Consider the following 25,557-nt stretch of genomic DNA (forward strand, 5'->3'; position numbering starts at 1 on the left):
TTATAAATGAGAATAAAGATTTATAAAGGATAATAAATCATCGACAATCACAAAGGATTATAAAGATTTACAAAGTGTTAGAAAGAATTATGAACAATTTATAAAGGTTATAAAGGTCAGTAGATGTTAAGAAATGATCATCAAGGATAATCAATAATTATCAGCATTCATTTATATTAGAAAGGGATGATAAAAGAGTCCGAAAGATTCAGACCGTGCCCCCACTCCACATCACCCAGGATACAGACTACGCCCCCACTCCCCGTCACCATAGAAACAGACCACGCTTCCACTCTCCATCACTCTGGGAACAGACCCCGCCCCCACTCCCGGTCACCCTGGTAACAGACCCCGACCCCACTTCCCGTCACCCTGGTAAAAGAGCGCGCCCAAACTCCCCTTCACCCTGCAAACAGACCCCGTCCCCTCTCCATCAATAGAGGAACAGACCCCGCCCCCACACTCCATCTCCCTGGTAACAGACCCACCCCCACTCCCTGTCACCCTGGAAACAGACCCCGACCCCACTCTGTCTCCATGATGACAGGCCCCGCCCCTGCTCTGTCACAATGATGAAAGTCCCCGCCCCTGCTCTGTTTTCCATGGTGACACGCCATGCCCGCACTCTGTTTTCCATGGTGACAGGCCCCGCCCCCGGCCTGTCTCCATGGTGAGAGGCCCCGCCCCCGCTATGTTATTAATGGTGACAGGCTCCGCTCAAGCTCTGTCTCCAAGATGACAAACCCCGCCCCTGCTCTGTCACCATGATGACCAGCCCCACCCCCGCTCTGTTTTCCATGGTGACAGCCCCCGCCCTCTCTCTGTTTTCTGTGGTGACCGGCCCCGCCCCCGCCCTGTCTCCATGGTGAGAGACCCCGCCCCCGCTATGGCTCCATGTTCACAGGCCCGGCCCCCGCTCGGTCCCCATGGTGACAGGCCCCTCCCCAGCTCTGTCTCCATGGTGACTGGAGCCGCCCCCCTCTCAACATTGAATGAATTTAGCAATTGTAGTAAAGGGATATTTCAGCACCTTCTTCAACTGCTCCCTGAACTGACTCTGGGTCACGGCATAAATCGCAGTGTTGGTGCAGCAACTCAGGAGCTCCAGCATGAAGCTCAAATCCAGCAGAAGATCAGGGATATAAACAGACTGATACCCCAAATACCACATCCGGCTCCATAGAGAATATGCCATTAAGAGTGCCCACAACAGGATGAAATTCCCCGAGATTACTAACAGTAAAATGATGGATTTCCTTCGACTCTCCATCTCGGAGTCTCTGCGACTCTCCCCACTGCTGTGAGCCCGGAGTCTCCTCCGTCCTCTGCTGCTCACTAAAATGTGTCTCACGGTGAGAGCGTTGAGCAGCAGAATCAGCGCAAATGGGATCGCCGGGGTTAGAATGTTGTGGAGAAACTCAATTGCTATCCAGACAAAGGATTCCAGAACATCCATTGTTATATCACAAAACCAGGGATCGTTCTGCAACGAATACCGACCTGTTAACATAAAATACCAGAAGATGTTCTTTAAACAGCTCAGCACAGTCACTGTTCCCACAACCACAGCCGACGTTTGCTCACTGCAATATTTACTTTTCAGTTTCTGGCAACAAATGGCCACAAATCGATCAAAGGTGAAAGCGACGGTGAACCAGACAGAACAGTCTGTGGCTGCATAAAGCAGGACGGCGTGGATATTACACACGGGCATGTACCACAGGAACTGAAACTGTTCCCAATAAACAATAGGAATGTGTCTCAATATCAGGTCTAGGATAATGACAAGTAGATCCGCCGCTGACATGGCCACCAGGTAGCGAGTGACACATTTGGAGAGACCGCACTTTCCCCGAGACAGGATCCCAATCGTCAGCACATTAACTGTGAGGAAGGGAAATAAACAGAGAAATTATACATCAGGCTGGAGCAAAGTTACCAATTTAATTGAGGACTTATTGAGATTTATAAATGTGTTCCTGAATCCAGTGATGTATTGATAAGATTGGACCTGAATGAACAAATGGGAAGGTCTCTGATACTGTGGAAGACAGGAGAGATTAAATAATAAAAGGATGATATTGAAATTGTTAAACTGAATTGTTGATCATAATCCTCCCCCTCCCTCCTTTCCCCGTCTGGTTTAAAGACTTTTCGATCTCTAATCTCTCCCAGTTCTGATGAAGGGTCACCGGTCTGAAACATTCAACTCTGTTTCTCTCTCAAAAAATCCTGCCAGACCTGCTGAGTATTTCCAGCAATTCCTGTTCTTATTTCAGATTTCCAGCATCTGCAGCACTGTGGTCTTGTATGGAGAGTTAAATGTTGAACTGACTGAGAGACTCTGTCTTAATGCCTGTGGTGTGTGTGTGCATTTATATGCCTGGCTCAGTTCTAGGGTCTGACCTGTGTGTGCGTGAGTCAGAGAGATAGAGAACGTGTGCCTGTGTGTGAGAGAGAGATAGCATGTGTGTGTCTGACAGAGAGCAGGAGTGTGTGTGTGAGAGACCGTGTGTGTGAGAGAGAGAGTGTGCGTGTATGCGTGTGCGTGTGTGATAGAGAACATGCACGTGTGTGTCTGCGAGAGCACGTGTGTGTGTGTATGTGTGTGTGAGTGTGTGTGTGTGAGAGAGAGAGATTGTGTATGCATGCCTGAGAGACACAGCGTGCGTGTCTGAGTGTGTGTGTGTGAGAGAGAGTGTGTGTGTGAGTGTTTGTGTGTGTATCTGAGAGAGACTGCATGTGTCTTTGGATGTGTCAGAGAAAGAGTGTATGTGTGTGTGTTTGAGAGAGAGAGTACGTTTGAGAGTGTATGTGAGAGACTGTGTGTGTGAGAGAGAGCGTGTGCGTGTCTGAGAGAGAATGTGTGTGAGTGCGTCAGAGAGTGGGCGTTTGTGTGCGTGTGATAGAGTGTGTGTGTGTGATTGCGTCTCTGAGAGAGTGTATGTGTCTATTTGTGTGCCTGTGTATCTGAGAGCGCGTTGTGTGCGTGCGTGTGTGTTTGTATGACAGAGAGCATGTGTGTATGTCTGTGATAGAGCGAGTGTGTGTTTGTTTGAGACAGAGAGCATGTGTGTATGTCTGTGAGAGTGTGAGTGCGTGTGTCTGTGTGAGAGAGAGAGCATGTTTGCGTATGTGTGTGAGTGCGTGCGTGTGTGTGTGAGATAGTGTGTGTATGTCCGTCTGCTTGAGAGAGAGTGTATGCGTGTGTGTGAGCGTGTGTATGAGTGTGTGTGTGTGTGAGAGTGCGTGTGTGTGTGTGTGAGAGTGCATGTGTGTGTGTGTCTGAGAGCGTGTGTGTGAGCGCAAAAGCGAGTGTGTGTCTGAGAGTGTGTGTGAGTGCGTCTGAGAGTTACCGTGTGTGTGTGAATGTGTGTGTGCCTGTGAGAGTGCGTGAGTGTATTTGTGAGCGTATGTGAGTGCCTGAGACAGTGTGTGTGTGTGTGTGTGTGTGTGTGTGTGTGTGTGTGGGTGTGTGTGTGTGTGTGTGGTTGTGTGTGTGTGTGAAATAGCATGTGTATGTGTGCATGTGAAATAGCATGTGAGTGTGTGCGCGTGTCAGATAGAGAGCATGTGTGTGTGAGTGTGTGTGTGCATGTGTGTGATAGAGAGCGTGTGTGAGTGTGTATGTGTGTCTGTTTGAGAGAGAGCGTGTGCATGTGTGTGATCGAGAGCGTGTGTGAGTGTGTATGTGTGTCTGTTTGAGAGAGAGCGTGTGCATGTGTGTGATAGAGAGCGTGTGTGTGTGTGTTTTTGGCTGACAGGGAGAGAGCGTGTATGTGTGTGAGAGAGCGCATGTGTGTGTGAGAGATAGAGAGCGTGTGTGCATGTCTGTGAGAGAGAGTGTTTGTGTGTGTGAGAGGGAGAGAGTTCGTGTGTGTGGAGTGTGTGTGTGTCTGAGAGAGTGTGTGTATGTGTGTCTGTTTGAGAGAGCGTGTGTGTGTGTGAGAGGGAGAGCGATCGGGCGTGTGGAGTGTTTGTGTGTGTGAGAGAGATAGAGAGCGTGCGTTTATGTCTGTGACAGTGTTTGTCTGTGTGTGTGTGTGTGTGAGTGAGTGTGTGTGTGACTGAGAGAGAGAGAGAGAATTTGCGTGAGTGAGAGAGAGGAGAGAGAGTGGCTGAGAGAGAGAGTTGTGTGTGTATATGTGCATGTGTGTGCGTGAGAGAGAGAGCATGTGTGTGTATCTGTGTGACAGAATGTGTGTGTGTGAGAGAGAGAGCATGTGTGAAAGAGAGCATGTGTGTGAGTGTGTGTTTGAGAGAGAGCATCTGTGTGTGTGTGTGTGAGAGAGAGAGAGAGAGAGAGAAAGAAAGCTTGTGTGTATGTCTGAGAGAGTATGTGTGTGAGAGAGAGAGAGAGTATGTGTGTGTATGTGTGTGTGTGTGTATGTGTGTATGTGTGTGTGTGTGTGTGTGAGTGTCTGTTTGAGAGAGAGCGTGTGTGTGTTTGAGACAGAGTGTGTGTGTGTGTTGCTGAGAGTGTGTGTGTGTCAGAGAGGGAGAGAGATCGTGTGTGCGTGTGTTTGCGAGAGAGAGCGTGTGTGTGAGAGAGGGAAAGAAATCGTGCGTGTGGGGTGCGTGTGCGGGAGAGAGAGTGAGCGGGTTGTGTGTGTATGTGCGTGTGAGAGAGAGAGTGTGTGTGTGTGAGATAGAGACAGAGTGTGTGTGTGAGAGATAGTGTGTGTATGTGTGTGTGAGAGAGCGTGTGTGTGTGTCAAAGTGAGAGAGAGCATGTGTGTGTTAGAGATAGAGAGAGACAGTGTGCGTGTTTGTCTGGGACAGAGTGCGTGCGTGTGTTGGAGAGAGTATATGTGTGTGAGAGATAGTGTGTGTGAGAGAGAGAGCATGTGTACGTGTGTGTGTGAGAGAGAGTGTGTGTATGTTTGAGAGAGAGTGTGCATGCGAGAGAAAGCGAGAGTACGTGTGCAGGGGAGAGCATCTGTACGTGTGTGCATGAGAGAGAGTCTCTGTGTGTGAGTGTGAGAGAGACTGTGTGTGTGAGAGAGAGAGATAGTGTGAGAGAGAGAGAGCATGTGTACGTGTGTGTGTGTGTGTGAGAAAGAATGTGTTTGTGCGTGTGTTTGCGAGAGAGCGTGTGTGTGAGAGTGAGAGAAATTGAGTATGTGTGTATGAGAGATAGTGTGTGTGAGTGAGCGTGTGTGTTGTGTGTGTGTGAAAGAGTGTCGTGCGTGTGTGCGTGCGTGTGTTTGTGTGTGGGAAAGCGTATGTGTTTCTGAGAGACTGTGTGTGAGTGCATCTGAGAGTGAGTGTTTGTGCGAGAGAGTTTGTGTGTGTGCGTGAGAGAGAGAGAGCATCTATGTGTGTGAGAGAGGGAGCATGTATGTGTATGTCTGTGAGAGTGCGTGTATGTGAGGGAGAGAGTGTGGGTGTGTGCCTGTGAGAGAGGGAGTGCGGTGTGTGTGTGAGAGAGTGTGTGTGTGAGAGAGAGAGTGTGTGTGAGAGAGTGTGTGTTAGAGAGAGCGCATGTGTGTGAGTGTGTGTGTTTGTCTTTGGGTGAGACAGAGTGTGTGTGTGATTGCGTTCGTGAGAGACAGTGAGTGTGTGTGTGAGAGAGAGTGTGTGTGTGTGTTTGAGAGAGAGCGTGTGTGTGTGTGTGAGAGAGCAACACCACGAGTAACTAAACTCCAGGATGAACATTTGCCATCAACCACCACCCTCTGTCTTCTTTCAGCTCGCCAATTTCTGATCCAAAGCTTTAAATCACCTTCAACCCCATACTTCAGTATTTTCTGCAATAGTCTACCGTGGGGAACCTTATAAAACGCCTTACTGAAATCCATATACACCACATCCACTGCTTTACCCTCATCCACCTGTTTGGTCACCTTCTCGAAAAACTCAATAAGGTTTGTGAGGCACGACCTACCCTTCACGAAACCGTGCTGATTATCGCAAATTAACTTATTCTTTTCAAGATGATTATAAATCCTATCTCTTATAATCTTTTCCAACATTTTACCCACAACCGAAGTAAGGCTCACAGGTCTATAATTACCAGGGCTGTCTCTACTCCCCTTCTTGAACAAGGGGACAACATTTGCTATCCTCCAGTCTTCCGGAACTATTCCTGTCGACAATGACGACATAAAGATCAAGGACAAAGGCTCTGCAATCTCCTCCCTGGCTTCCCAGAGGATCCAAGGATAAATCCCATCTGGCCCGGGGGACTTATCTATTTTCACCCTTTCCAAAATTGCTAACACCTCCTCCTTGTGAACCTCAATCCCATCTAGCCTAGTAGTCTGTATCTCAGCATTCTCCTCGACGACATTTTCTTTCTCTACTGCAAATACTGACGAAAAATATTCATTTAACACTTCCCCTATCTCCTTTGATTCCACACACATCTTCCCACTTCTATCCTTGATTGGCCCTAATCTAACTCCAGTCATTCTTTTATTCCTGATATACCTATAGAAAGCCTTAGGGTTTTCTTTGATCCTATCCACCAATGACTTCTCGTGTCCTCTCCTCGCTCTTCTTAGCTCTCCCTTTAGATCCTTCCTGGCCAACTTGTAACTCTCAAGTGCCCCAACTGAGCCTTCACGTCTCATCCTAACATAAGCCTTCTTCTTCCTCTTGACAAGCGCTTCAACTTCTTTAGTAAACCACGACTCCCTCGCTCGACAACTTCCTCCCTGCCTGACAGGTACATACTTATCAAGGACACGCATTAGCTACTCCTTGAATAAGCTCCACATTTCGATTGTGCCCATCCCCTGCAGTTTCCTTCCCCATCCTACGCATCCCAAATATTGCCGAATTGCATCATAATCTCCTTTCCCCCAGCTATAATTCTTGCCCTGCGGTATATACCTGTCCCTGCCCATCGCCAAATTAAACTTAGCCGAATTGTGATCACTATCACCAAAGTGCTTACCTACATCTACATCTAACACCTGGCCGGGTTCCTTACCCGGTCCCAAATGCAATGTGGCATCGCCCCTGGTTGGCCTGTCCATATACTGTGTCAGAAAACCCTCCTGCACACACAGTGTGTTACTGAATTTGACTGGTTCAGTGCATATGGTGTGATCTGTGTTCATATGTGTGTGTGTGTGTGTGTGTCTAGCTCAGTGCCTGTGTCGTGATCTGTGTATGTGTGTGTCTAGCTCAGTGCTTGTGTTGTCATCTGTTGTCTAGCTCAGTGCCTGTGTTGTGAACTATGTGCAAGTGTGTGTCGAGATCAGTGCCTCGGTTGTGATCTGTGTGTTTCCAAGTGTGTCTGTCTGTGTGTGTCCGAGTGTGCATGTGTCTGGCTAAGGTTCCTGGGTGTGACCTGTGTCTGTGTGTGTGTGTGCGTATATCTGTGTGTGTTGGTGCATCTGTGTCGAGTGTGTCTGCGTGTGTGATAATCTGTGTGTGTGTATCTCAGGACCTGGGTTGTGCTGTGTGCTCTGTGCGCACGCGTGTGTATGTGCGTGTGTGCTTTTGTGTCTGTGTCTCAGGGCTGGGTTGTGCTGTGTGTGTATGTCTGTGTGGACGTGCTTGTGTGTCCTTGTATCTGTACTTGTGTGTGTGTATGTGTGTTTGCGTGTGTGTCTGTGTGCGTCAGGGCCTGGGTTGTGCTTTGTGCCTTGTGTGTGTGTGTGTCCATGTGTGGATTTGTCACAGGGCCTGTTGCACGTTTCCCTGCATGTTTTGGAAGGTTGGTTTTGTGGGTGGTTCCTTGAATGGTGTGTGGGTGCGGGGGTCTGAGGGCACATTCTGTGGGAGTGAGGCGGGGGAAGGAGAGCCCCCTTCCCTCAGGTGTCTATGTGAGGTGTGGTGCATTGTGGAAGGAGGTTGCTGGGTGGGCGGGCGGGGGCCGGGCGTGAGGCTTCCCGACTTTACTGGTTATTTGCCACTGTGGGGATAAATGGTTAACCAGTGAGCGGAGGGGCAATCCTTAACTGAAAAGTGGGTGGGGGAAAGGGTGAAATGGTTAACCAAAGGTGTGGTTTGTACCGTTGAAAGACCAAGTCCGAAGAGGGGAATTGGTAAACCAGGAAGTGGGGGGGGTCATCATTAACCAAAAGGAAAACATCAGGGCACTGGTTTCCCTCCATGGGACAAGTCTCGTCCTGACCTCGGTTAATAATTTCTCTGGTTCATCACTTGTCAGCTTCTGACTGGAGGGGGCGGGGTCTTTGCGGGCTTGTATCTCCGGTACACCGAGGGACAGTATGCTTTCCGGCCGATATTGCAGCAAAGCCAGACTCGGGAACCAAATCAAAGTTCCGTCCAGTCCAACTGAGTAACCACAAGTATGCGACCTACACCGAGACTCATCATTAACAGATTTCCACTGAAGTCAACTGGTAAACTGATGCAGTGCGGGGGGTGAGTGGGGGGGGGGGGGGGTCTGACAAATGATACATCAAAGACCTTTGTCGCACTTTTGTTGTTTTCCGAGTGACAAATCATTAACCAAGGTACTCGGAGGTGAGAGGGAAAAGGAGAGGTAAACGTGGAGGGGATTGCGGTCGAGTGCCTGGGTTGTGCTGTGTCTCCGCAGGTGTGTGCGTGTCTGTGTTTGTTTGCATATATATATATATATATATCAGGGCCTGCGCTGTGGCGTGTGTGTTTGTATATCTGCCTGCCTCAGTGCCTGCGGTCTGACCGGTGTGTGTGTGCGTTTGTATATCTGTCTGCCTCAGTGCTTGGAGTCTGATCGGGGGGTGTGTGTGTGTGTGTGTGTGTGTGTGTGTGTGTGTGTGTGTGTGTGTGTGTGTGTGTGTGTGTGTGTGTGTGTGTGTGTGTGTGTGTGTGTGTGTGTCTTGCTGCCTCAGTTCCTGGGGTCTGATTGGTGTGGTTTTGTGTTCGTATATCTGTCTGCCGCAGTGCCTGGGGTCTGATCGGTGTGCGGGTGTGTGTGCGTCTGTGTGTGTGTTTGTCCATCTGTCTGCCTCAGTGTTTGGGGTCTGATCTGTGTGTTTTTGGTTTGTACATCTGTCTGCCTCAGTGCTTGGTGTCTGAACGGTGTGTGTGTGTGTGTTTGTATAACTTTCTGTCTCCGTGCATGGGTTTGATCGGTGTGTGTCTGTGCTTGAATATCTGTCTGCCTCAGTGCTTGGGGTCTGATTGGTGTGTGTGTGTGTGTATTTGTATATCTGTCTGCCTCAGTGCTTGGGGTCTGATCGGTGTGTGTGTGATTGGTGTATATGTTTGATTATCTGTCTGCCTCAGCGCCTGTGGTCTGATTGGTGTTTGTGTTTTGTGTATTTGTATGTCTGTCTTCCTCAGTGCTTGTGTTCCGATCGGTGTGTGTGTGGTGTGTGTGTTTGTATATCTGTCTGCCTCAGTGCCTGGGGTCTGATTGGTTTGTGTGTGTGTGTGCGTTTGTATATCTGTCTGCCTCAGTGCCTGGGGTCTGATCGGTGTGTGTGGTGTGTGTGTTTGTATATCTGTCTGCCTCAGTGCCTGGGGTCTGATTCGTTTGTGTGTGTGTGTGTGTGTATTTGTATGTCTGTCTGCCTCAGTGCTTGTGGTCTGATCGGTGTTTGTGTGTGTGTTTGTATATATGTCTGCTTCAGTGCCAGGGGTCTGATTGGTTTGTGTTTGTGTGTGTGTGTATTTGTATATCTGTCTGCCTCAGTGCCTGGGGTCTGATCGGTGTGTGTGTGTGTGTTTGTATGTCTGACTGCCTCAGTTCCTGGGGTCTGATCGGTGTGTTTTTGAGTTCGCATATCTGTCTGCCTCAGTGCCTGGGGTCTGACCGGTGTGTGTGTGTGTTTTTACATCTGTCTGCCTCAGTGCTTGCAGTCTGATCGTGTGTGTGTGTGTGTGTGTGTGTGTGTGTGTGTGTGTGTGTGTGTGTGTGTGTGTGTGTGTGTGTGTGTGTGTGTGTGTGTGTGTGTGTGTGTATCTTTCTGCCTCAGTTCCTGTGGTCTGATCGGTGTGTTTTTGTGATCGTATATCTGTCTGCCTCAGTGCCTGGGGTCTGATGGGTGTGCGTGTGTGTGTGCGTGTGTGTGTGTGTTTGTACATCTGTCTGCCTCAGTGCTTGGGGTCTGATCGTTGTGTGTGTGTGTGTGTTTGCATATCTTTCTGTCTCAGTGCATGGGTTTGATCGGTGTGTGTCTGTGCTTGAATATCTGTCTGCCTCAGTGCCTGGGGTCTGATCGTTGTGTGTGTGTGTGTGTGTTTGTACATCTGTCTGCCTCAGTGCCTGGGGTCTGATTGGTTTGTGTGTGTGTGTGTATATTTGTATATCTGACTGCCTCGGTGCTTGGGATCTGATCGGTGTGTTTAGTGTAGTGATACAGCACTGAAACAGGCCCTTTGGCCCACCGAGTCTGTGCCGACCATCAACCATCCATTTATACTAATCCTACACTTATCCCATATTCCGACCACATCCCCACCTGTCCCTATATATTTCCCTACCACCTACCGATACTAGGGGCAATTTGTAATGGCCAATTAACCGATCAACCTGCAACTCTTTGGCATGTGGGAGGAAACCGGAGCACCTGGAGGAAACCCACGCAGACACAGGGAGAACTTGCAAACTCCGCACAGGCAGGACCCAGAATCGAACCCGGGTCCCTGGAGCTGTGAGGATGCGGTGCTAACCACTGCGCCACTGTGCCGTGTGTATGTGCTTGTATATCTGTCTGCCTCAGTGCTTGGGGTCTGATCGGTGTGTGTGTGTGTATGGATATCTGCCTGCCAAAGTTCCTTGGGTCAGATCGGTGTGTTTTTGTGCTTGTATATCTGCCCGCCTCAGTGCATGAGGTATTTTCGGTGTGTGTTTGTGTTTGAATATCTGTCTGCCTGAGTGCTTGTGTCTGATCGGTGTGTGTGTGTGTGTGTGTTTGTATATCTGACTGCCTCAGTTCCTGGGGTCTGATCGGTGTGTTTTTGAGTTCGCATATCTGTCTGCCTCAGTGCCTGGGGTCTGACCGGTGTGTGTGTGTGTTTTTACATCTGTCTGCCTCAGTACTTGGAGTCTGATCGGTGTTTTTGTGTGTGTGTGTGTGTGTGTGTGTGTGTGTGTGTGTGTGTGTGTGTGTGTGTGTGTGTGTGTGTGTGTGTGTGTGTGTGTGTGTGTGTGTGTGTGTGCATATCTTTCTGCCTCAGTTCCTGGGGTCTGATCGGTGTGTTTTTGTGATCGTATATCTGTCTGCCTCAGTGCCTGGGGTCTGATCGGTGTGCGTGTGTGTGCGTGTGTGTGTGTGTTTGTACATCTGTCTGCCTCATTGCTTGGGGTCTGATCGTTGTGTGTGTGTGTGTGTTTGTATATCTTTCTGTCTCAGTGCATGGGTTTGATCGGTGTGTGTCTGTGCTTGAATATCTGTCTGCCTCAGTGCCTGGGGTCTGATTGGTTTGTGTGTGTGTGTGTGTATTTGTATATCTGACTGCCTCGGTGCTTGGGATCTGATCGGTGTGTTTAGTGTAGTGATACAACACTGAAACAGGCCCTTTGGCCCACCGAGTCTGTGCCGACCATCAACCATCCATTTATACTAATCCTACACTTATCCCATATTCCTACCACATCCCCACCTGTCCCTAGATATTTCCCTACCACCCACCGATACTAGCGGCAATTTGTAATGGCCAATTAACCGATCAACCTGCAACTCTTTGGCATGTGGGAGGAAACCGGAGCACCTGGAGGAAACCCACGCAGACACAGGGAGAACTTGCAAACTCCGCACAGGCAGGACCCAGAATCGAACCTCGGTCCCTGGAGCTGTGAGGATGCGGTGCTAACCACTGCGCCACTGTGCCGTGTGTATGTGCTTGTATATCTGTCTGCCTCAGTGCTTAGGGTCTGATCGGTGTGTGTGTGTGTTTGGATATCTGTCTGCCAAAGTTCCTTGGGTCAGATCGGTGTGTTTTTGTGCTTGTATATCTGCCTGCCTCAGTGCATGGGGTCTGATCGGTGTGTATTTGTGTTTGAATATCTGTCTGCCTGAGTGCTTGTGTCTGATCGCCGTGTGTTTGTGTCTTTGTATATTTGACTGCCTCAGTGCCTGGAGTCTGATCGGTGTGTGGGTGTGTGTGTGTTTGTATATCTGACTGCCTCAGTGCCTGGGGTCTGATTGGTGTGCCTGTGTGTGTGAGTGTGCATTTATATGTCTGTCTACCTCAGTGCCTGGGGTCTGATTGGTATGTGTGTGTGTGTTTGTATATCTGTCTGCCTCAGTGCTTGGGGTCCAATCGGTGTGTTTGTGTGTATGTATATCTGCCTGTCTCAGTGCCTGGGGTCTGATCGGTGTGTGTGAGTGTGTGTGTTTGTACATCTGTCTTCTTCAGTGCTTGGGGTCAGATCGGTGTGTATGTGTGTGTCTTTGCACATCCGTCTGCCTCAGTGCTTGGGGTCTGATCGGTGTGTTTGTGTGTATGTACATCTGTCTGTCTCAGTGCTTGGGGTCTGATCGGTGTGTGTGAGTGTGTGTGTTTGTACATCTGTCTTCTTCAGTGCTTGGGGTCAGATCGGTGTGTGTGTGTGTGTTTGTATATATATCTGCCTCAGTGCTTGGGGTGTGATCGGTGAGTGTGTGTGTGTTTGTATATCTGTCTGCCTCAGTGCCTGGGGTCTGATCGGTGTGTGTGTGTGTTTGTATATCTGTCTGCCTTAGTGCCTGGGGTCTGATCGGTGTTCGTGTGTCTGTATTTGTATGTCTGTCGGCCTCAGAGCTTGTGGTCCGTTCGGTGTATCTGTGGTGTGCGTGTTTGTATATCTGTCTGCCTCAGTGCCCGGGTACTGATAGGTGTGTGTGTGTGTCTTTGCACATCCGACTGCCTCAGTGCTTGGGGTCTGATCGGTGTGTTTATGTATTTGTATATCTGTCTGCCTCAGTGCTTGGGGTCTGATCAGTGTCTTTGCGAGCGTGTGTGTATGTGTTTGTCTATCTGCTTGCTTCAGTGCTTGGGGCCTGATCGGTGTGTGTGTGTGTGTGTGTGTGTGTGTGTGTGTGTTTACATATCTGTCTGCCTCAGTTTATGGGGTCTGATCGGTGTGTGTGTGTGTGTGTGTGTGTGTGTGTGTGGTGTGTGTGTTTGTATATCTGACCGCCTCAGTGCCTGGGGGTCTGATTAGCGTGTATCTGTGTGTGTGTGTGTGTGTGTGTGTTTGTATGTCTAGCTGCCTCAGTGCCTGTGGTCGATTGGTGTTTGTGCTGTGTGTCTTTGTATATCTGTCAGCCACAGTACCTGGGGTCTGATCGGTATGTGTGTGTGTGTATTTGTATGTCTGTCTGCCTCAGTGCTTGAGGTCCGATCGGCGTGTGTGTGCGTGTGTGGTGTGTGCATTTGTATATCTGATTGCCTCAGTGCCTGGGGTCTGATTGGTGTGCCTGTGTGTGTGTGTGTGTATATCTGTCTGCCTCAGTGCCTGGTTTCTGATAGGTGTGTGTGTGTGCCTTTGCACATCCGTCTGCCTCAGTGCTTGGGGTCTGATCGGTGTGTTTGTGTGTCTGTATATCTGTCTGCCTCAGTGCCTGGGGTCTGATCGGTGTGTTTATGTATTTGTATATCTGTCTGCCTCAGTGCTTTGTGTCTGATCGGTGTGTGTGTGTATTTGTATATCTGTCTGCCTCCGTGACTGACGTCTGATCGGTGTGTGAGTGTGTGTTTCTTTTTCTGTCTGCCTCAGTTCCTGGGGTCTGATCGGTGTGTGTACATGTGTGTTTGTAGATCTGTCTGCCTCAATTCCATGTGTCTGATCGGTGTGTGTATATTTGTGTTTCTATATCTGTCTGCCTCAGTGCTTGGGGTCTGATCGGTGTGTGTGTGTGTGGTGTGTGTGTTTGTATATCTGACTGCCTCAGTGCCTGGGGGTCTGATTGGTGTGTGTGTGTGTGTGTGTGTTTGTATATCTGTCTGCCTCAGCGCCTGTGGTCTGATTGGTGTTTGTGTTGTGTGTATTTGTATGTCTGTCTTCCTCAGTGCTTGTGTTCCGATCGGTGTGTGTGTGGTGTGTGTGTTTGTATATCTGACTGCTTCAGTACCTGGGTTCTGATTGGTGTGCCTGTGTATGTGTGTGTGTGTTTTCTGTCTGTCAACCTCTTTGCCTGGGGTCTGATTAGTGTGTGTATGTGTGTATTTGTATATCTGTCTGCCTCAGTGTGTACATGTGTGTTTGTATATCTGTCTGCCTCAGTGTGTACATGTGTGTTTGTATCTGTATATCTGTCTGCCTCAGTGTGTACATGTGTGTCTGTATATCTGTCTGCCTCAATTCCATGTGTCTGATCGGTGTGTGTAAATTTGTGTTTCTATATCTGTCTGCCTCAGTGCTTGGGGTCTGATCGGTGTGTGTGTGTGTGTGGTGCGTGTGTTTGTATATCTGACTGCCTCAGTGCCTGGGGGTCTGATTGGTGTGTGTGTGTGTGTGTTTGTATATCTGTCTGCCTCAGTGCCTGTGGTCTGATTGGTGTTTGTGTTGTGTGTATTTGCATGTCTGTCTGCCTCAGTGCTTGTGGTCCGATCGGTGTGTGTGTGGTGTGTGTGTTTGTATATCTGACTGCTTCAGTACCTGGGTTCTGATTGGTGTGCCTGTGTGTGTGTGTGTGTGTGTGTGTGTGTTTTCTGTCTGTCAACCTCTTTCCCTGGGGTCTGATTAGTGTGTGTATGTGTGTATTTGTATATCTGTCTGCCTCAGTGCCTGGGGTCTGATCGGTGTGTGTGAGTGTGTGTGTTTGTACATCTGTCTTCTTCAGTGCTTGGGGTCAGATCGGTGTGTATGTGTGTGTCTTTGCACATCCGTCTGCCTCAGTGCTTGGGGCCTGATCGGTGTGTTTGTGTGTATGTACATCTGTCTGTCTCAGTGCCTGGGTCTGATCGGTGTGTGTGAGTGTGTGTGTTTGTACATCTGTCTTCTTCAGTGCTTGGGGTCAGATCGGTGTGTGTGTGTGTGTGTGTTTGTATATATATCTGCCTCAGTGCTTGGGGTGTGATCGGTGAGTGTGTGTGTGTTTGTATATCTGTCTGCCTCAGTGCCTGGGGTCTGATCGGTGTGTGTGTGTGTTTGTATATCTGTCTGCCTTAGTGCCTGGGGTCTGATCGGTGTTCGTGTGTCTGTATTTGTATGTCTGTCGGCCTCAGAGCTTGTGGTCCGTTCGGTGTGTCTGTGGTGTGTGTGTTTGTATATCTGTCTGCCTCAGTGCCCGGGTACTGATAGGTGTGTGTGTGTGTCTTTGCACATCCGACTGCCTCAGTGCTTGGGGTCTGATCGGTGTGTTTATGTATTTGTATATCTGTCTGCCTCAGTGCTTGGGGTCTGATCAGTGTGTTTGCGAGCGTGTGGGTATGTGTTTGTCTATCTGCTTGCTTCAGTGCTTGGGGCCTGATCGGTATGTGTGTGTGTGTGTGTGTGTGTGTGTGTGTGTGTGTGTGTGTGTGTGTGTGTGTGTGTGTGTGTGTGTGTGTGTGTGTGTGTGTTTACATATCTGTCTGCCTCAGTTTATGGGGTCTGATCGGTGTGTGTGTGTGTGTGTGTGGTGTGTGTGTTTGTATATCTGACCGCCTCAGTGCCTGGGGGTCTGATTAGCGTGTATCTGTGTGTGTGTGTGTGTGTGTGTTTGCATGTCTAGCTGCCTCAGTGCCTGTGGTCGATTGGTGTTTGTGCTGTGTGTCTTTGTATATCTGTCAGCCACAGTGCCTGGGGTCTGATCGGTATGTGTGTGTGTGTATTTGTATGTCTGTCTGCCTCAGTGCTTGAGGTCCGATCGGCGTGTGTGTGCGTGTGTGGTGTGTGTATTTGTATATCTGATTGCCTCAGTGCCTGGGGTCTGATTGGTGTGCCTGTGTGTGTGTGTGTATATCTGTCTGCCTCAGTGCCTGGTTTCTGATAGGTGTGTGTGTGTGCCTTTGCACATCCGTCTGCCTCAGTGCTTGGGGTCTGATCGGTGTGTTTGTGTGTCTGTATATCTGTCTGCCTCAGTGCCTGGGGTCTGATCGGTGTGTTTATGTATTTGTATATCTGTCTGCCTCAGTGCTTTGTGTCTGATCGGTGTGTGTGTGTATTTGTATATCTGTCTGCCTCCGTGACTGACGTCTGATCGGTGTGTGAGTGTGTGTTTCTTTTTCTGTCTGCCTCAGTTCCTGGGGTCTGATCGGTGTGTGTACATGTGTGTTTGTAGATCTGTCTGCCTCAATTCCATGTGTCTGATCGGTGTGTGTATATTTGTGTTTCTATATCTGTCTGCCTCAGTGCTTGGGGTCTGATCGGTGTGTGTGTGTGTGGTGTGTGTGTTTGTATATCTGACTGCCTCAGTGCCTGGGGGTCTGATTGGTGTGTGTGTGTGTGTGTGTGTTTGTATATCTGTCTGCCTCAGCGCCTGTGGTCTGATTGGTGTTTGTGTTGTGTGTATTTGTATGTCTGTCTTCCTCAGTGCTTGTGTTCCGATCGGTGTGTGTGTGGTATGTGTGCTTGTATATCTGACTGCTTCAGTACCTGGGTTCTGATTGGTGTGCCTGTGTATGTGTGTGTGTGTGTTTTCTGTCTGTCAACCTCTTTGCCTGGGGTCTGATTAGTGTGTGTATGTGTGCATTTGTATATCTGTCTGCCTCAGTGTGTACATGTGTGTTTGTATATCTGTCTGCCTCAGTGTGTACATGTGTGTTTGTATCTGTATATCTGTCTGCCTCAGTGTGCACATGTGTGTCTGTATATCTGTCTGCCTCAATTCCATGTGTCTGATCGGTGTGTGTAAATTTGTGTTTCTATATCTGTCTGCCTCAGTGCTTGGGGTCTGATCGGTGTGTGTGTGTGTGGTGCGTGTGTTTGTATATCTGACTGCCTCAGTGCCTGGGGGTCTGATTGGTGTGTGTGTGTGTGTGTGTGTGTGTTTGTATATCTGTCTGCCTCAGTGCCTGTGGTCTGATTGGTGTTTGTGTTGTGTGTATTTGCATGTCTGTCTGCCTCAGTGCTTGTGGTCCGATCGGTGTGTGTGTGGTGTGTGTGTGTTTGTATATCTGACTGCTTCAGTACCTGGGTTCTGATTGGTGTGCCTGTGTGTGTGTGTGTGTGTGTGTGTGTGTGTGTGTTTTCTGTCTGTCAACCTCTTTGCCTGGGGTCTGATTAGTGTGTGTATGTGTGTATTTGTATATCTGTCTGCCTCAGTGCCTGGGTTCTGATTGGTGTGTGTGTGTGTGTCTTTGCAGATCCGTCTGCCTCAGTACTTGGGTTCTGCTCGGTGTGTTTGTGTGTATGTATTTCTGTCTGCCTCAGTGCCTGGGGTCTGATCGGTGTGTGTGCGTTTGTGTGTGTGTTTGTACATCTGTCTGCTTCAGTGCTTGGTGTCTGATCGGTGTGTGTGTGTGTGTGTGTGTGTGTGTGTGTGTGTGTGTGTGTGTGTGTGTGTGTGTGTGTGTGTGTGTGTGTGTGTGTGTGTGTGTGTGTGTGTGTGAGTGTATTTGTATATCTGTCTGCCTCAGTGCTTGTGGTCTGATCGGTGTTTGTGTGTGTGTTTGTATATATGTCTGCTTCAGTACCAGGGGTCTGATCGTTGTGTGTGTGTGTGTTTGTACATCTGTCTGCCTCAGTGCCTGAGGTCTGGTCTGTGTGTGTGTGTATTTGTATGTCTGTCTGCCTCAGTGCTTGTGGGCTGATCGGTGTGTGCATGGTGTGTGTGTTTGTATATCTGACTGCCTCAGTGCCTGGGGTCTGATTGGTGTGCCTGTGTGTGTGTATGTGTGTGTATTTATCTGTCTGTCTACCTCAGTGCCTGGGGTCTGATTGGTATGTGTGTGTGTGTTTGTATATCTGTCTGCCTCAGTGCCTGGGTTCTGATAGGTGTGTGTGTGTGTGTGTCTTTGCACATCAGACTGCCTCAGTGCTTGGTGTCTGATTGGTGTGTTTGTGCGTGTTTGTATATCTGTCTTCCTCCGTGCCTGGCGTCTGATCAGTGTGCGTTTGCATGTGTGTGTGTGTGTTTATATATCTATCTGCCTTAATTCCTGGGGTTTGATCGGTGTGTGTGTATGTGAGTTTGTATATCTGTCTGCCTCAGTGCTTGGTGTCTGATCGGTGTGTGTGTGTGTGTGTGTATTTGTATATCTGCCTGCCTCAGTGCTTGGAGTCTGATCGGTGTGTGTGTGTGTGTGGTGTGTGTGTTTGTATATCTGACCGCCTCAGTGCCTGGGGGTCTGATTAGTGTGTGTTTGTGTGTGTGTTTGTATGTCTGTCTGGCTCAGTGCCTGTGGTCTGATTGGTGTTTGTGCTGTGTGTCTTTGTATATCTGTCAGCCTCAGTGCCTGGGGTCTGATCGGTGTGTGTGTGTGTGCATTTGTATGTCTGTCTGCCTCAGTGCTTGTGGTCTGATCGTTGTGGGTGTGGTGTGTGTGTTTGTACATCTGACTGCCTCAGTGCCTGGGGTCTGAATGGTGTGTGTGTGTGTGTGTGTGTGCGTGTGTGTGTGTGTTTGTATATCTGTCTGCCTCAGTGCTTGTGGTCCGATCGTTGTGGGTGTGGTGTGTGTGTGTGTACATCTGACTGCCTCAGTGCCTGGGGTCTGAATGGTGTGTTTGTGTGTGTGCGTGTGTGTGTGTGTGCGTGTGTGTTTGTATATCTGTCAGCCTCAGTGCCTGGGTTCTGATCGGTGTGTCTGTGTGTGTGTGTTTGTACATCTGCCTGCCTCAGTGCCAGGGTTCTGATAGGTGTGTGTGTGTGTGTGTGTGTGTGTGTGTGTGTGTGTGTGTGTGTGTGCGTGTGTGTGTGTGTGCGTGTGTGTGTGTGTGTGTGCGTGCGTGCGTGCGTGTGTGTGTGTGTGTGTGTGTGTGTGTGTGTCTTTGTACATCCGTCTGCCTCAGTGCTTGGAGTCTGATCGGTGTGTTTGTGTGTATGTATATCTGTCTGCCTCAGTGCCTCGGATCTGATCGGTGTGTGTGTGTGTGTATTTGTATATCTGTCTGCCTCACGCCAGGGATCTGATCGGTGTGTTTATGTGCTTGCATATCTGACTGCCTCAGTGCTTGGAGTCTGATCGATGTCTGTTTGTGTTTGTATATCTGTCTGCCTCAGAGCCTGGAGTCACATCGGTGTGTGCGTATGTGTTTGTATATCTGTCTTCCTCCGTGCCTGGCGTCTGATCGGTGTGTGTGTGCATGTGTGTGTGTGTGTTTATATATCTGTCTGCCTTAATTCCTGGGGTTTGATCGGTGTGTGTGTATGTGAGTTTGTATATCTGTCTGCCTCAGTGCTTGCTGTCTGATCGGTGTGTGTGTGTGTGTATTTGTATATCTGACCGCCTCAGTGCTTGGAGTCTGATCGGTGTGTGTGTGTGTTTGTGTGGTGTGTGTGTTTGTATATCTGACCGCCTCAGTGCCTGTGGTCTGATTGGTGTTTGTGCTGTGTGTCTTTGTATATCTGTCAGCCTCAGTGCCTGGGGTCTGATCGGTGTGTGTGTGTGTGTATTTGTATGTCTGTCTGCCTCAGTGCTTGTGGTCCGATCGTTGTGGGTGTGGTGTGTGTGTTTGTACATCTGACTGCCTCAGTGCCTGGGGTCTGAATGGTGTGTGTGTGTGCGTGTGTGTGTGTGTGTGTGTTTGTATATCTGTCTGCCTCAGTGCCTGGGTTCTGATTGGTGTGTGTGTGTGTGTGTGTTTGTATATCTGTCTGCCTCAGTGCCTGGGTTCTGATCGGTGTGTCTGTGTGTGTGTGTTTGTACATCTGCCTGCCTCAGTGCCAGGGTTCTGATAGGTGTGTGTGTGTGTGTGTGTGTGCGTCTTTGTACATCCGTCTGCCTCAGTGCTTGGTGTCAGATCGGTGTGTTTGTGTGTATGTATATCTGTCTGCCTCAGTGGCTCGGATCTGATCGGTGTGTGTGTGTGTTTGTACATCTGTCTGCTTCAGTGCTTGGAGTCTTATTGGTGTGTTTGTGTGTATGTATATCTGTCTGCCTCAGTGCCTCGGATCTGATCGGTGTGTGTGTGTATTTGTATATCTGTCTGCCTCACGCCAGGGATCTGATCGGTGTGTTTATGTGCTTGGATATCTGACTGCCTCAGTGCTTGGGGTCTGATCGATGTCTGTTTGTGTTTGTATATCTGTCTGCCTCAGAGCCTGGAGTTTCATTGGTGTGTGCGTATGTGTTTGGATATCTGTCTTCCTCCGTGCCTGGCGTCTGATCGGTGTGTGTGTGCATGTGTGTGTATGTGTTTATATATCTGTCTGCCTTAATTCCTGGGGTTTGATCGGTGTGTGTGTGTGTGAGTTTGTATATCTGTCTGCCTCAGTGCTTGGTGTCTGATCGGTGTGTGTGTGTGTGTATATTTGTATATCTGCCTGCCTCAGTGCTTGGGGTCTGATCGGTGTCTGTGTGTGTATATTTGTATATCTGCCTGCCTCAGTGCTTGGGGTCTGATCGGTGTGTGTGTTGTGTGTGTGGGTGGTGTGTGGTGTGTGTGTTTGTATATCTGACCGCCTCAGTGCCTGGGGGTCTGATTAGTGTGTGTGTGTGTGTGTTTGTATGTCTGTCTGCCTCAGTGCCTGTGGTCTGATTGGTGTTTGTGCTGTGTGTCTTTGTCTATCTGTCAGCCTCAGTGCCGGGGGTCTGATCGGTGTGTGTGTGTGTGTATTTGTATGTCTGTCTGCCTCAGTGCTTGTGGTCCGATCGTTGTGGGTGTGGTGTGTGTGTTTGTATATCTGTCTGCCTCAGTGCCTGGGGTCTGAATGGTGTGTGTGTGTGTGTGTGTGTGTGTGTGTGTGTGTGTGTGTGTGTGTGTGTGTGTGTGTGTGTGTGTGTGTGTGTGTGTGTGTGTGTGTGTGTGTGTTTGCATATCTGTCTACCTCAGTGCCTGGGGTCTGATTGGTGTGTGTGTGTGTGTGTTTGTATATCTGTCTGCCTCAGTGCCTGGGTTCTGATCGGTGTGTCTGTTTGTACATCTGCCTGCCTCAGTGCCAGAGTTTTGATAGGTGTGTGTGTGTGTGTGTCTTTGTACATCCGTCTGCCTCAGTGCTTGGGGTCTGATCGGTGTGTTTGTGTGTATGTATATCTGTCTGCCTCAGTGGCTCGGATCTGATCGGTGTGTGTGTGTGTGTGTGTGTTTGTACATCTTACTGCTTCAGTGCTTGGAGTCTGATCGGTGTGTTTGTGTGTATGTATATCTGTCTGCCTCAGTGCCTCGGATCTGATCGGTGTGTTTGTGTATTTGTAATTCTGTCTGCCTCACGCCAGGGATCTGATCGGTGTGTTTATGTGCTTGCATATCTGACTGCCTCAGTGCTTGGGGTCTGATCGATGTCTGTTTGTGTTTGTATATCTGTCTGCCTCAGACCCTGGCGTCTCATCGGTGTGTGCGTATGTGTTTGTATATCTGTCTTCCTCCGTGCCTGGCGTCTGATCGGTGTGTGTGTGCATGTGTGTGTGTGTGTGTTTATATATCTGTCTGCCTTAATTCCTGGGGTTTGATCGGTGTGTGTGTATGTGAGTTTGTATATCTGTCTGCCTCAGTGCTTGCTGTCTGATCGGTGTGTGTGTGTGTATATTTGTATATCTGCCTGCCTCAGTGCTTGGAGTCTGATCGGTGTGTGTGTTGTGTGTGTGTGTGTGGTGTGTGTTGTGTGTGTGTGTGTGGTGTGTGTGTTAGTATATCTGACCGCCTCAGTGCCTGGGGGTCTGATTAGTGTGTGTGTGTGTGTGTGTTTGTATGTCTGTCTGCCTCAGTGCCTGTGGTGTGATTGGTGTTTGTGATGTGTGTCTTTGTATATCTGTCAGCCTCAGTGCCTGGGGTCTGATCGGTGTGTGTGTGTGTGTATTTGTATATCTGACTGCCTCAGTGCCTGGGGTCTGAATGGTGTGTGTGTGAGTGTGTGTTTGTATATCTGTCTGCCTCAGTGCCTGGGTTCTGATCGGTGTGTCTGTGTGTGTGTGTTTGTACATCTGCCTGCCTCAGTGCCAGGGTTCTGATAGGTGTGTGTGTGTGTTTGTGTCTTTGTACATCCGTCTGCCTCAGTGCTTGGGGTCTGATCGGTGTGTTTGTGTGTATGTATATCTGTCTGCCTCAGTGGCTCGGATCTGATCGGTGTGTTTATGTGCTTGCATATCTGACTGCCTCAGTGCCTGGGGTCTGATCGATGTCTGTTTGTGTTTGTATATCTGTCTGCCTCAGAGCCTGGCGTCTCATCGGTGTGTGCGTATGTGTTTGTATGTCTGTCTGCCTCAGTGCTTGGGGTCTGATCAGTGTGTTTGCGCGCGTGTGTGTATATGTATCTGTCTGCCTCCGTGCCTGCCGTCTGATCAGTGTGTGTATGTTTGTAGATCTGTCTGCCTCAGTGCCTGGGGGCTGATCGGTGTGTGTGTGTGTCTGTATTTGTATATCTGTCGGCCTCAGTGCCTGGGGTCTGATTGGTGAGTGTTTGTGTGTGGTGTGTGTATTTGTATATCTGACTGCTTCAGTGCCTGGAGTCAGATTGGTGAGTGTTTGTGTGCCTTTGCACATCCGTCTGCCTCAGTACTTGGGGTCTGCTCGGTGTGTTTGTGCGTATGTATATCTGTCTGCCTCAGTGCCTGGGGTCTGATCGGTGTTTGTGTGTGTTTTTGGACATCTCTCTGCTTCAGTGCTTGGTGTCTGATCGGTTTGTGTGTGTGTATGTGTATTTGTATATCTGTCTGCCTCAGTGCTTGTGGTCTGATCGGTGTTTGTGTGTGTGTTTGTATATATGTCTGCTTCAGTGCCAGGGGTCTGATCGTTGTGTGTGTGTGTGTTTGTACATCTGTCTGCCTCAGTGCTTGTGGGCCGATCGGTGTGTGTATGGTGTGTGTGTTTGTATATCTGACCGCCTCAGTGCCTGGGGGTCTGATTCATGTGTGTGTGTGTGTGTGTGTGTGTTTGCATGACTGTCTGCCTCAGTGCCTGGGTCTGATTGGTGTTTGTGTTGTGTGTGTTTGTATATCTGTCAGCCTCAGTGACTGGAGTCTGATCGGTGTGTGTGTGTGTGTATTTGTATGTCTGTCTGCCTCAGTGCTTGTGGTCCGATCGGTGTGTGTGTGGTGTGTGTGTTTGTATATCTGACTGCTTCAGTGCCTGGGTTCTGATTGGTGTGCCTGTGTGTGTGTGCGTGTGTGTGTGTGCGTTTATATGTCTTTCAACCTCTTTGCCTGGGGTCTGATTAGTGTTTGTGTGTGTGTGTGTTTGTATATCTGTCTGCCTCAGTGCCTGGGATCTGATTGGTGTGTGTGTGTGTGTCTTTGCACATCCGTCGGCCTCAGTACTTGGGGTCTGCTCAGTGTGTTTGTGCGTATATATATCTGTCTGCCTCAGAGCCTGGGGTCTGATCGTTGTGTGTGTGTTTGTGTGTGTTTTTGTACATCTGCCTGCTTCAGTGCTTGGTGTCTGATCGGTGTGTGTGTGTGTGTATTTGTATATCTGTCTGCCTCAGTGCTTGGGGTCTGATCGGTGTTTGTGTGTGTGTTTGTATGTATGTCTGCTTCAGTGCCTCGGATCTGATCGGTGTGTGTGTGTGTGTGTGTGTGTGTTTGTACATCTGTCTGCTTCAGTGCTTGCGCTAAGATCGGTGTGTGTGTGTGTGTATTTGTATATCTGTCGCCCTCAACGCCAGGGATCTGATCGGTGTGTTTATGTGCGTGTGTGTATGTGTTTGTCTATCTGCCTGCTTCAGTGACTGGGGTCTGATCGGTGTGTGTGCGTGTTTTTGTATATCTGTCTGCCTCAGTGCCTGGGGGCTGATCGGTGTGTGTGTGTGTGTGTATTTGTATATCTTTCTGCCTCAGTGCCTGGGGTCTGATTGGTGAGTGTTTGTGTGTGGTGTGTGTATTTGTATATCTGACTGCTTCATTGCCTGGGGTCTGATTGGTGAGTGTTTGTGTGCCTTTGCACATCCGTCTGCCTCAGTGCTTGGGGTCTGATCGGTGTGTTTGTGTGCATGTATATCTGTTTCGCTCAGTGCCTGGGGTCAGATCGATGTGTTTATGTGCTTGCATATCTGACTGCCTCAGTGCTTGGGGTCTGATCGATGTCTGTTTGTGTTTGTATATCTGTCTGCCTCAGAGCCTGGCGTCTCATCGGTGTGTGCGTATGTGTTTGTATATCTGTCTGCCTCAGTGCTTGGGGTCTGATCAGTGTGTTTGCGTGCGTGTGTGCATGTGTTTGTCCATCTGTCTGCCTCAGTGCCTGGGGGCTGATCGGTGTGTGTGTGTGTGTATTTGTATATCTTTCTGCCTCAGTGCCTGGGGTCTGATTGGTGAGTGTTTGTGTGTGGTGTGTGTATTTGTATATCTGACTGCTTCAGTGCCTGGGGTCTGATTGGTGAGTGTTTGTGTGTATTTGTATATCTGACTGCCTCAGTGCCTGGGGTCTGATTGGTGAGTGTTTGTGTGTGTGTGTGTGTATTTGTATATCTTTCTGCCTCAGTGCCTGGGGTCTGATTGGTGAGTGTTTGTGTGTGGTGTGTGTATTTGTATATCTGACTGCCTCAGTGCCTGGGGTCTGATTGGTGAGTGTTTGTGTGCCTTTGCACATCCGTCCGCCTCAGTGCTTGGGGTCTGATCGGTGTGTTTGTGTGTCTGGATATCTGTCTGCCGCTGTGCCTGGGGTCAGATCGGTGTGTTTATGTATTTGTATATCTGTCTGCATCAGTGCTTTGGGTCTGATTGGTGTGTGTGTGTGTGCGTCTTTGCACATCAGTCGGACTCAGTACTTGGGGTCTGCTCGGTGTGTTTGTGTTTGTGTGTGTTTTTGGAAATCTGTCTGCTTCAGTGCTTGGTGTCTGATCGGTGTGTGTGTGTGTGTGTGTGTGTGTGTATTTGTATGTCTGTCTGCCTCAGTGCTTGTGGTCTGATCGGTGTTTGTGTGTGTGTTTGTATATATGTCTGCTTCAGTGCCAGGGGTCTGATCGTTGTGTGTGTGTGTGTTTGTACATCTGTCTGCCTCAGTGCTTGTGGGCCGATCGGTGTGTGTATGGTGTGTGTGTTTGTATATCTGACTGCCTCAGTGCCTGGGGTCTGATTGGTGTGCCTGTGTGTGTGTCTGTATATCTGTCTGCCACAGAGCCTGGGTTCTGATCGGTGTGTGTGTGTGTGTGTATTTGTATATCTCTCTGCCTCAACGCCAGCGATCTGATCGGTGTGTTTATGTGCTTGCATATCTGACTGCCTCAGTGCTTGGGGTCTGATCGATGTCTGTTTGTGTTTTTATATCTGTCTGCCTCAGAGCCTGGCGTCTCATCGGTGTGTGCGGATGTGTTTGTATATCTGTCTGCCTCAGTGCTTGGGGTCTGATCGGTGTGTTTGCGTGCGTGTGTGTCTGTGTTTCTCGATCTGCCTGCTTCAGTAACTGGGGTCTGATAGGTGTGTATGTGTGTGTGTGTGTTTGTATATCTGTCTGCCTCAGTGCCTGGGGGCTGACTGGTGTGTATGTGTGTGTATTTGTATGTCTTTCTGCCTCAGTGCCTGGGGTCTGATTGGTGAGTGTTTGTGTGTGGTGTGTGTATTTGTATATCTGACTGCTTCAGTCCCTGCGGTCTGATTGGTGAGTGTTTGTGTGCCTTTGCACATCCGTCTGCCTCAGTGCTTGGGGTCTGATTGGTGTGTGTGTGTGTATGTATATCTGTCTGCCTCAGTGCCTGGGGTCAGATCG

The 25,557-nt window shown here is 49.2% G+C and overlaps 1 protein-coding gene across 1 annotated transcript in view; it reads right to left on the minus strand.

Annotated features, from left to right (window-relative positions):
• Positions 1 to 982: 982 nt before the first annotated feature.
• The window catches only part of LOC137381164 (probable G-protein coupled receptor 139), a 62,075-nt gene continuing 37,500 nt past the window's right edge, over positions 983 to 25,557 (minus strand). Inside the window, exon 2 of the mRNA XM_068053548.1 lies at positions 983 to 1,884. Coding sequence (XP_067909649.1) covers positions 983 to 1,884 — 902 coding nt within the window. The remainder of the gene's footprint in view (positions 1,885 to 25,557) is intronic.

This window comes from Heterodontus francisci, chromosome 21, assembly GCF_036365525.1.
Source record: "Heterodontus francisci isolate sHetFra1 chromosome 21, sHetFra1.hap1, whole genome shotgun sequence".
Classification (NCBI taxonomy): domain Eukaryota; kingdom Metazoa; phylum Chordata; class Chondrichthyes; order Heterodontiformes; family Heterodontidae; genus Heterodontus; species Heterodontus francisci.